The 12,350-nt window shown below is 41.0% G+C and overlaps 1 protein-coding gene across 1 annotated transcript in view; it reads left to right on the plus strand.

Annotated features, from left to right (window-relative positions):
- COLGALT2 (collagen beta(1-O)galactosyltransferase 2) overlaps positions 1-12,350 on the plus strand; it is a 105,566-nt gene that overhangs the window by 65,253 nt on the left and 27,963 nt on the right. The window contains exons 3-5 of the mRNA XM_032862654.1: positions 1,392-1,509; positions 4,195-4,329; positions 8,054-8,258. Coding sequence (XP_032718545.1) covers positions 1,392-1,509; positions 4,195-4,329; positions 8,054-8,258 — 458 coding nt within the window. The remainder of the gene's footprint in view (positions 1-1,391; positions 1,510-4,194; positions 4,330-8,053; positions 8,259-12,350) is intronic.

Here is a 12,350-nt window from a genome sequence, read left to right on the forward strand (position 1 = left end):
GAATAAGTGTATTTGAAACCAACTATTGTAAATGTTCCCAAGGCTACTGCAATTCTAGCTTAAGAAATTGTAGAAGTAGAATAAATTGAGTTGCTTGAATTTTTGCCCAGGATAAATCATTTGCTGAAAGCCAAATTTGTATAATAATAATAATAATAATAATAATAATAAATGCCATTCCAGAACAGATTTTTTTAGTCTTTCTATATGTAATAGTTTTATTATATATGTATACACATATTTTTCAAATCCCAGCATATGGTCCATAGACCAAACAAAATTTACCAATGAAATTTGAACACTATAAAATATTTTGAATGCTTTTTTAGAGTTTCTTATAATGGAATTTGGCCTAACTAGAACAGCCAAAAAGACTATGTAACTACCTTGCACCCTGGTAATTTTCTCTATTCCCCAGATCCTGACTAAATATATTGAATGTCAAGGTCAGTGTGAAAAATATTAGTGAAGGCATTTTGGGGGTAATATATTGAGAAAAACAGGACTCCACTGATTTTCAATGAAGCAATAATTGGAAAGATATCTTGGGCCCTGTACAGGACATAGTTTTGTTAATATGATTTATATAATTATGTTTTCATGATTACATAGGTATGTATAGTTGGCATATTGTTTATTTCCTACAGCTAGAGCAGCTAGAACTTGAAATGATAGCTACTGTGACAGTATCAACACCCACACCAGTTGGAAGTTTTCCAAAGGGTTCTTGAGGGTGTGCCAAACCCACTTACTAACATGGCCATGTGAGAGTTCTGCCCTGGCTGTTTTGTAGGTGTTGATAGAGATTCCAATGATATTATGCATCTGCTCCATGATCTCACTCTCCTGGATAAGTCAGTCTGTTACGCTCTGTGGAGTCCTTTACTGATACTTGATCAAGTAATTTTAACTTTGTTTTTTTCTGGGAAATTCATCTTTTTATGCTGCAAAATCTTTAGATTTATTTGATGGCAGAATATTTTAAAAAGTGCTTAGGAATATGAGCTTTGGGGTTATGCCTGGTTTTAAATTCTGGCCGTGCCATTAGGCAAATGCCTTGACCACACAGAGCCAATTGCCTTGTCTGTGAAATGTATAAGGTACTAATCTTGTAAGGACTCTGTAGGTTCTTCTTAGAAGCCACTGAACTATTTCATATAAGGATTCTTGTGTACAGTAAGCCACAGGTTACTTAATCTCTGCTTCCTTATCTGTAATATGTTGAAGATGATAACAATAATAGTACCTACCCCCTAGGGTTGATGGAAGCTGAAATGATTGCATATTAACATTTAGGACAGAGCCTGGAATATATAGGTGCTCAATAATTATAAGCTATGATTGTTATTATTATTATTATTATTATTATTATTATCATTATTATATTTTAGGTCTTACCCTGATGAAATTGGACCAAAGCATTGGCCAGGCTCCCGATTTGCCCATGTGATGAAACTACGGCAGGCAGCCCTTCGAACTGCGAGGGAAAAATGGTCAGACTACATTCTGGTAAAAAAAAGATGTTTGATTTCTTGACAACTCTTATCTAGAATATGTCTAAATCAATTGTCTGAAACTTGAGACTATGGGAGCCATTCAAACAACCTGTTGTTTAAGAACCAACTCCCCCACTTTTTTTTTTTTTTTAAGTAGGCTTCATGCCCAGTGTGGAGCCCAACACAAGGCTTGAACTCAGGACCCTGAGATCAAGAGCTGTCAAGACTTGAGCTGAGATCAAGAGTTGGAGGCTTAATTGACTGAACCACCTAGGAGCCCCTCCTCCACTTTTTAATAAAGACATAGGGGAAAACTTGGGGAACTCCATGTTGGGGTACCTGGATTTCATCTCAAAACTCTCTTGACATGCATTTTCAGTGAGAAAGCAAAAAAACTCCTGGATTATTTGATCTCTTTCATGTAATAGGGATAAGAGACTCTAAATCCTTTCAGTTCATAGGGAATGCTCGAGAAGATTCTTCTTTGTTTTTTAAAGATTTATTCATTTATTTTAAAGAGAGAGTGAGTGAGGGGGCAAAGGGAGAGAATCTTCAAGCAGACTCCCCACTGAGCATGGAACCTGACCTGGAGTCCAATCTCAAGACCCATGAGATTATGACCTGAGCCAAAACTAGGAGTCAAAGGTTTAGCTGACTGAGCCACCCATGCACACCCCTCCCCACCTTTTTAAAAGATTTATTAGGGAAGATACTTAATAACTCTTCAGAAATTTTTTTCAGTTATAAAAAACTAATTCTTTAAAAAAAGATTCAAATTAATAGCTCCAAAAGTCCATTCCCTTTTATTCCTCAATGATTTGGGGGATGTCATCCCTCTATTTTTAAGAGACAATGGATTGTTGCTTACAGTAAATAGCATGTCCATCAGCATGCTTGTGGCCATTCCCTGACCCCCACTTCTCACACAGGTGATGTGGGCTGAGATGGGCGCTCTGCATCCAGTGGTTTTGGTAGCACAGCTGAGGAACCCAGAACTCAGGGCACCCACTGCATTTATAGCAAGCAGTAAGCAAACATGTTCATTCTCTGGGAAAAATATGTGACTTCGTCTTTCAAAGTTACCAGCTTCACAAACAATCCTGAGAAATGGCCCAGTTAAAGGAGGAGTCAGGGCTCTGCAGCCCTGGAAGGGGAATGGCATCTCATGCTTGGCTTCTTGGTTGCTCCTAATTATGTTGGGTTCTTGTGGAGAGTTTCGCTCTGTGGAGAGGTTCCATCACTTTTCTTAGAACTTTGGGAGCAGTCCAGAAAAATGCTGGACTTAATGATAAAAATCAGTGTTATCTTCTGTCCTTGTCCTCTAGGAACCTAACTTACTTGGAAAGGAGGACATCTTCCTAGGCTGCAAGTTGTTACAGTTGCCATTTCCCTTTTTGACAGGTGCTTTTTTCCCCACAATCTTCTGGGAATCAAGTTCTTCATCTGTAGCCCCCAAATCCATTTAATTCTTTTGGTGAGCATTTTCCAGGACAATATTACAAATACTATCAAAGCAAACACAATATGGTTTTATTAGACTTGTCAATATCTGCTCTCCATCACTAAACTCTGATTCCTAAAAGGAATACTTTAGACCTATGTCCATCCCAGCCCATAATCACAATAAAAATCAGCCCAATAATTTGTCACATGCATCTGTTCAATACAAATAATTTCATATACATTTTCAAGTTAATGATATTTAACATTAGGGGTGCCTAGGTGGCTCAGTCATTAAGCATCTGCCTTTGGCTCAGGTCATGTTCCCAGGGTCCTAGGATCGAGCCCCGCTTCAGGCCCCCTGCTCAATGGGAAGCCTGCTACTCCCTCTCCGACTCCTCCTGCCTGTATTCTGTCTCTTGCTTTCTCTCTCTGTGTCAAAATATAAATAAAATCTTTTTTAAAATGACATTTAACATTATAAAGCTGTTTAATTGTCATTAAAGCTTACATATGCTGAGTCCCAAGTTTTTGGGTAAACAGATTGACTATCATAAGAATTTATTATTTGTGTGCGTGTGTGGTAAAATATACATAACACAAAACCTATCATTTTAATTTCTTAAGTGTACAGTTCAGTAGATTATTTATTTTATATAATAGAATCTATTGTTAAACTATCCCTATATAGGAATCAGTGTTAACACTGATTTCTGCTAAAAGAGCAAAAAGTTTCTGCAAAGATAGCTTCTGCTAAGAGAGCAAAAAGTTTCATGGGTTGGTATTACGTACGTTCAACAAAAATTATACTTGTAACATTAAAATGGCATTGATGGATCTGTTTTGGGACATTTTGGCACTCCTATGGACAACCTAAATAAGCCTGTTCATTTGTACCTAGGTTGGGCACTCAATGAGTGTTTTTGGATGATCCTTTAAGAGCTCTTGGGAGCTATCAGTGGTTATTAACCACAACCAAGGTGTGGGTTGAGTGCTGGTTGAGTGTGAACCCGGTATGGTAACATCGAGTTATTGCTTGGTGCCTTAGGCAGAGCTAGACATGTGGACATGAGTCTAAAGATATGTTTTGTCCAAATGAATGCCATCCGGCCTCAACAAGTTTCAATAAGGAGAACATAAATTACTGGTTCCATTTCTCACAGGCAAGTTTCTGTGATCCTTCAGAAGTGCTGGGTTAGTCTTGAACCCAATACTGAAAAGTACTTTTTCACCTGACATTATCCTTTCCTTTTCCTAGTTCATAGATGTGGACAACTTCCTGACTAATCCACAAACCCTCAGTCTGATGATTGCAGAAAACAGAACCATTGTGGCACCCATGCTGGAGTCTCGGGGCCTGTACTCTAATTTCTGGTGCGGAATCACACCTCAGGCAAGTCTTCTGGCTATGGGTTTTAACAAGGAAGCCGTTATGTCAACCATGGCCCCATTGGCCTTTTTGCTCACTTCCTCCCTTGAAACTTGTGTGTCAGGGTGTTACAGGAGTAAGCATGTTCAGGAAAAGAAGGAAATCCATGTCTAATGCATAATCCAATGAGCTCTTTTGTATTAATGAATTTTGAAGAAAATATTCTAATGAACTTACCCTTAGAAGCCTTAACCAGTAAAACTTACTGATACTTGTACTTTTTTCCTCTCCAATTCTGAGATTTTTTTTTTAAAATAGGACTTCTTGGTATTAAAACATAAGAACACTATAGAAAAAGTTGGAAATGGAAAAAAGCAAAAAAAAAAAAAATTTATGTGGCCCATACCACCACTCTAACTTCTTAGATAACAGCATGTTGTTAATAACTATATCATCAAGTGGCTGTAATGCAAATTACTTAACCTTTCTCGGAGTTTGAAATTAGTCAAGTTGTTTGCAACTTTTATCTATTATAATGACCATGATGATTAGTGTACATTTTTCTGTATTTAATATTATGTTCTTAGGATAGTCTCTTACAAGTAGAATTACTGAGTCAAAGAGTATACATATTTTGATGACCTTTGATATATGTTGCCAAATTTATCCCCAAAGATGTCTAAGAATCAGAGCTGCTATGGTAGCTGGTTTTTACAAAATTCAAGTGAAACACAACATTTTTTTACATTTCCATCATCTCTCTTTTCCGTTGTAAAATCTTCAAAGTCTAGAACTCTTACAGTGAATGCTTCGAGGTGATTGTATTTTTAATTCTCTAGTTAATAAGTTAGGTAAACTAAAGAGATAAGCCGATCAAATATGGAATAAAGCTGTGCTAAGGGGGAAAAATGCATGTTAACTGTGTTCTGATGCTCAAAGGGTTAAATTTTGAGTCCCTCTTTTATATTTGGTTTGGTTTTGGATGCAGAATGAGTTGAGGGGTGTGCTGATAAATGTTTGACAACTAGCTCTCTGTTGGGCAAAAACCCTGATTGGTCACATTTGCCGGTTTTGATAGGGTCACTACTCCCACCAGGTGAAACAACTTAAATGTTGTCGAAGTGAGGGGAAGTTAAGTAATTGCAGTGTAGCCACTTGGTGATAGAATGACAAAGAAAATACGCAAAGCTACCGTCTGTGGTATTTTAGAATGGTGGGAATTAACATGATTTTTTTTTAAACAGATTTTAAGCTACCAAAATGTCAACTGGCTTGCAAAATTTCTGAAATTTCTGACAAACAGTAGCTCTAGCCCACTGTGGGACCAGTTATTTCCTGCAGTTCTGAGAGATCGTGAATGTAGGCTCTCCACATCTCTTTTAAGGAGACGTTCAGTTCATATTTATAAAAGACATTCAGTTCCTTGGGGATAGGATGTTTTATTAAGTTCATTTAAATTCATACCCTCTCGGTTAATAATCTTCAGTGTTTCACATGGTAGAATCACTCGAGGGCTGTTTTTAATGAGTTATGCGTTGACACCAGGAAAATGGGTGGATTACCCTCATAACTACAGCCTCTAGGTTTTTATTATCTCCTTATTTGCTTTAATCATTAAAAGCAAACAGGAGAAATGTGCTCACTTATTTTGCACAGTAAAATAGAGAGCAACTTAGGGGCAATTCTAATTTGTTCTATCTTTTTTTTGGCTTTCTACCATCCTTAGTCAGACTTCTGCTAGGGTAGGAACAGAAGCAGCCAATGACTTCATAAGCTAAAGGCCAGCCCTGGTTTCCAGAGACCTTAAACACAGCCAAAACAAAATGACCCTGGTGTTGTCTGGCCAAGAACAGGAATTATTTATTACCAAAACCATTCATTTTTTTGTCAAAAAAAGACACATCTGTCACCTCTGCTGTCTGCAGAAGGGGTATTCATTCTCTCTCTCTTTCTTGCTCTCATTTTCTCTGCTTCCTTCTGCTCACACTCAGGATTTTCAGTGATTTCGTCATGAGTTTTCCAAACTTCTCATTCTGAGAATATTGTTCCTAAGTAGTCTAGAACTTTGTATTTGACATGTATTCTTAGGCAGTCCTTCAAAAAACCAGTGTTGCCTTTATCCCTTTGAAGAATGCTCATGAACTGAAGGATGTTAAGCAATCCTTAAGTTGAAGGCTAATAAAACATTGTAGCCATAATACTACTTCACGTAATGAATTACAGTTATCAAAGGAGCTTCACAGACCTTATCACGTGTGGTCCATTCTGTAATCCCACGAGACAGACCAATGGGCCCTTAATCCCATTTTTCAGGAGACAAAAGTCAGCTCAAAGTGGTTAAACAGGGACTGAGATCAAACAGCTAAAGGAAGGTTAAGATGATTCTAACACTCGCATCTTTCAAATTCTTAATTTGTGATCCTTCTACGTCGTCACATGGTCAGTGTTAGGGTGAGCTCAGCCAGAACAACTACTTAGACCTTGAAGGAAATGTTGCAGAGATAGAAGAGGCTGCCGTGCCTAACGTGTGGGTGCTGACATCTCAGCAGAAAAAGTGACCATAAAATAAGGTGACGATCAATGAATATGGGAGAAGTTCTCTGTCCGTGGATTATTGTGACTCCCTTCAAGGTACTGGCTCACACTCATTCCATGAGCCTCGAACATTTTTGGAAATGCCTTTCAAAGCTTCCACATCCATGTAACAACTTCTCACATATATCATACATCATCACCTTTTCTGGAACAGAGTTGAGCTTTGGCAACAGTCAAGATATAATTGGTGCCACTGGAGTGGAAGCTCCCGTGGACGCCATATTTCATGAGGGCTAAGACCGGGGATGCCTGTTCACTGCTAAGTCTCCAGCATCTAAACACAGTGCCTGGGATCCAGCAAGCGCCCAGTAGATGTTTCTTGAATAAGCAGTTAAGTTTGGGGGGAAACCAAGCTGGGTTTTTCCAAGCCAGCGTGTTCAAAACCACAGAGTGAGGAGGTTGGTTGTCCTGTGTGCTCATCCAGAAAGAACTTTCTAAAGGCGAATCCCCAAAAGAGTGTAGAGCAGGGGCAGCTTCACCAGAATATTGAGTAAGTAGCTGCACGGAAGGACCCTGTTTCTGTGTTTAAGTACTGCATATTTCGTTAAAAATATTAGCCACGTAACGTAGTAATTTTAATATTAGCCAATATTTTTTTGATGCTTTCTGGGTGCTGGGCACTATTCTAAGCGATTTTCAGATTTTACCTTACCGAATTTTTACAGGCAAGCCCATGGAGTAGACGGTGTCATCGTTCCTGGTTTACAGATGAGGAAATAGACACAACAAAGTTGAGTCACCTGACCCGTACCTCCAGACAATAAGCTGCTGAGATAGAATTTGAACTTGGGCAGCCAAACACCAGAACCTGTGCTTTTAACTGCTGTGCCCCACCACCTCTTAATACTTACCCTTCACATTCAATCATACATCCACATAAAATATACTTTCATGAGATCATTAAATCCAGAGATAGGCTGAAACCAAAATTATTTCTGATAACAAGAACCTTGAAGTGTTATTTTCTTTGCAAATAGCATTGCTTGAGCTCTGTTGGAAATTCTTAGGCCCAGATAAGAAGAGAGAAATGACTCTACTTGGGGATTTCTCCTTAACTCTGGTGGTGGCTCGGAAGGAAGGAGCCTAGCGGAAGACTGGGAAAGATGAAGGTTCTCAGATCCGAGAACAAAGCCCACCTATTTCTCTTTTCCAGGGCTTCTATAAACGCACCCCAGACTACCTTCAGATCAGAGAATGGAAGAGGATGGGCTGCTTTCCCGTCCCCATGGTTCACTCCACCTTCCTAATTGACCTCAGGAAGGAAGCCTCTGACAAGCTGGTGTTCTATCCCCCGCACCAGGACTATACCTGGACCTTTGATGACATCATTGTCTTTGCCTTCTCCAGCCGGCAAGCAGGTACTGGTTGTGTTCAGTTGTCCTGTCACCATGGAAACACTGCGAATACCCAGCTCCTTTGTTTTGTGCATCTTCGTATAAAACAGGCCTATATAAACCTTTCCTTTCAGGTAGTATTAGAGACACTTATTTGCAATTCAGGACTATCTGTTGCTGTCCCTGCGAGCACCAATGACCAAGAGCCAGGGCTGGCCCCTCCTCAGAAATCCACTCTCTCTTTTTTTGACTACTGGGGAGACAGTGCTGGTGGCAGCCACCACGAGCAGGTGATTTCTTCTCTGTGATGCTGCTGCGTCATTCTGTTCCCTACAGGAATTTTTAATTATTTAGGAAACTGTGACAGAAGCCCAAAACAACACTGGCAAAGACCCCAGGCTTTAAAAATAGAAGTTCATCTCTTCTTTAAAAAAGTCTGAACTGGCAGAGTGGCTCTGTTCCCCAAAGTTTTCAGAGCCCCTGGCTCCTTCCCTGTTGCTTCTCCATCCTCCAGGAGTATCGCCCCTAACTGGATGACCCAAGACAGCTCATCTCTATGGATGCGTTCTAGCTAGTGAGTGTAAGTTGGAGAGGGAAGGGCACTCTCATTTAAGCACTTGAACGTGTCACTTCCATGCATGTCCCCTTAGCCAGAACTTAGTCACAGGTCAACACATAGCTGGAAGCAGGGCTCAGAATGTGCTTTTGATTCTATGCAGTCTAGAGCCCCAGTTCTTTTACTCTAAAGGAGGAGGGGACAGATCTGCGGAGGTGACCAGCAGTTTCTGCCACAGTCCCCATGGAAGGAAAGGCAGAGCCAGAGTCTTTCACGAACCACTGGGAAACGTTTCCAGTGGGATCGGTAGGCTTTTTGAGGATGACAAGTCAGTAGGAGGGTAAGTCATTTCTCTTGTGTCACCCTGCACATGCCATCAGGGAGGCTTTCATTCACTATGGCAACCCAGCAGGAAGACACACGACATTCCTCAAGCAAGGCTGTATTCTCAAGATCACTGAGACCTTCGACCTTCCTGAGAGAAGTCAGGTCCCACTATCCATGAGCCAGAAAAGTGCCACTTCACCACCAACAAAAGTGAGCTCAGAAACCAGACAGGTGGTGCATAAACTCATGTGGCCATGTACGTTGGGGGGGTTGGGATTAGGATCCCAGGAAACTGAGGCAGGTTGCTGGCAAGTAAGAATGTTGATACCAGCTCAAGCTATAGCGTACGCATCAGGCCGTCTTTAAAGCCATCCGTATCCCACTCATCAGTTGTAGACTTGGTAGGAATGAGAATATTTGGTGGAAATGGGGAAGGCTGATTATTTTCTCTTGGCTGCTACACCCATTTAGGCGCTTGGGACAGGTGTAGGCATTCTTGAACCCTGGGTCAAGGCCAAAGCAGGGTTCCTATCCTCATCTGGATTGGGAGATTTTATGAAGGTTCTTGGGTCAAAGTTAATGGAAACTGCCTTTTTAAAACTCCATCGGTGATTTGCTCTGACTTCTTCAGGATGGGAAGCAGACTTGGGACCGTCTCATTCCCTTGGGTTGTGCCAGTCCCTTTGCTTCCAAGCCTGCAGTAAGGATGTTCCAAGAAAGTGAACTGTTTGCAATTACAGTAATGGCCTTTGCCTAACAGAGCTCTCTTTGATAGTGCATAAGGTATTATTGTGACCCAAGCACTCGATTATTAGGATTTTTTTTTTTAATCAAGAACTGGATTTGGGACTGGAGAGTGACATGGGCTCAGTAGGAATTTTTCAGCTCTGTCCTTTGCTTGGCCTGTTCACTCAAACTTCCTTTTTTATTTATTTATTTTTTGTGTGTGGGTCAGACTCCCATAGGCCTTCCCAGGACATTGGAAACAGGTGGAGAGGCCCAAAGCTATCTGGTGATTCAACAGGGGAGAGAGGAGGTAGAAGAGGAAGGAGAGGGAATCAATACCCTAGGCCTTGCCTTCATGCCTGGCATTGTGTTAGGCTCTGTGTTACTGGGGGAGATAAGGTCTTCACATGTGGAAACCTTGGTAGTAGTTGTGAGGCAGGACAAGCTGAGGGTCACACCGGTGGCATAAACCGTGAACGCATCAGGGTTCAAGCAGGAAAGAATTACTGTCATTTGGGGGAAATGAAAGAGCTTTCCTGACAGTCCTGTGGCTCCAAGGTGGCACTTGAACTTCTCTAGAAGTATTTCCAGGAGAGACAAGAATGAGCCTGGGAGCCCTGTATGGCCCACGGGAGCTTTGGAGATCCAGAGCAAAGCACTCCCCTTCTCCCCTGATGAAAGATGATATTCATTCTCTTATTCTCACTCTGTGAAGCTTCCTAGCTGTATTTCACCCATTAAAGCGTCATTTGTTAGATGTTTGAAAAGCAATCAAGAGCCTGCAGGTACCCAGCAGGACTGTCTAACCGCAGACCTTGATCCTTAACCTTTCACCTCTAACTCCAGTCATCGCCACATGCGGTGGATGAGTGGGAGGGGCAATCCAAGTGTGCTGGTGTGCTGGGGTGTGGCCGCTGATCTAGCCCCAGAGGGGAGCACAGGGGTCATAGACAAGTCTCTGTGGCTATAAGGAAGCCAAAGTCAGGACTTCACTTCCCATTGTGGCCAGGGACGTGGGCTTTGTATCGTGGCCACAGGAGCCATCTCTGGCGCCAGCCAGTCAGTCATCTTCTGAATGTCTGCTATTGAGTCAAAAAAAACAAGAGATGCGGGTGATGGGCAGGCAGATTTGCCTCCCACATGACACTGGTAGTAATCAACGTGCCTCCCACGTGCGAGAATGGCAACTCAGAGTTAGTTCTGGTTCTGAGACTTGGCTTCAGAACCCTGGGCAGATAAGGTCCCCTTACTTGGCTTTGGCTCTTTAGAGACCAAGGTTTCATGCTAATGACTTAACTGTGTGACCTTGGACAAGTCATAGCCCTTCCGAATCTGATTTGTCATCAAATCAATTAAAAATTAGCATATCAATTTGCTGTGTTAAGGTACTATGTGAGCACAAGAAAATGTGTGATATTTTCACAAGACAAGTACAGAGCTTTGAGGTATAGTTTCATTTATCGTTCTTTTCCGAAGGGACAGAAAATTTTCTCCAGTAGTAGCTTTCACTGAGAGTACCAGATTCCTTCATAGACTTTAACTAATGATCAACACATTTCCTTTTAAAATGTTTATGGTTTTATCAAGTTACCCATGTATGTAGTTGAAAGAGTTCAAAGAGTGTTCTAAGATTTATTATAAAATTAGAAGTCCTCTACACATTACCCCCCCGTACCAACATTTCCCTCTTCTAGAAGACAGACACCTAACTCTAATAGATGGTAGTAGATGTGTAGTATTATATCCGTGTTTCTAAATAATGTGCTCATGTTGCCACTTCTCGATTCTCTGATTTTGCTTGAGGCATTATGGATTGACTGACTGTCCACTATGGAAGGTGAGGAGTTAGCTCTCTATCCTCCCTGTGCCCCCTCAGTGCAAACACATTCTCCCCTGCCCTCTTGATAGAATTATATGGTGATTTAAGATAGATCATGGCCAGTGTTTTTGTTGTTAGAGTTATGTAATGAACACTAGGCGTCATAAGCAACTAATGAATCATTGAACTCTGCATCACAAACTAATGATGTACTATATGTTGGCTAATTGAATTTAAATTTAAAAATGTTTTTAATTAAAAAAGAAAAAATAATAGAGTGATGCAAACCTAATTCCAAGCTGAGCCACTTATAGACTATGTTAATTTTCCTTTCATCTTTAAATTTAAAATGGCCTTTTTGGTTTTTGCTTAGTTTTATTATTCCTTATACAATCTAAAACTAAGCTCTAATTGTCTAAAACCTCTCTTAGAATGGTCCGATTTTTCAGATGTTCTTTTTGCATGATTGTGAAGATGTCTCTCCTGGAGCCTTCCAATGTGCTCGCATCTGAGTGGTACCACACCTACTGACCCCAACCCCCGACACCCTTCTCCTCCCTCCCACAGGGACGCTCCTGTCAATTATGTCTCAGGTCTTCCTTGTTTTCTGTGATCCACTCCCTCCTCTTCTCCTCCTCTTTACTCCTCCCCCCCTTCTCTTTTTCCCGCATCATCCAGTCGCTTTCTG

This window comes from Lontra canadensis, unplaced genomic scaffold (genome assembly GCF_010015895.1).
Source record: "Lontra canadensis isolate GAN:19392208 unplaced genomic scaffold, GSC_riverotter_1.0 scaffold24, whole genome shotgun sequence".
In the NCBI taxonomy this organism is placed as follows: domain Eukaryota; kingdom Metazoa; phylum Chordata; class Mammalia; order Carnivora; family Mustelidae; genus Lontra; species Lontra canadensis.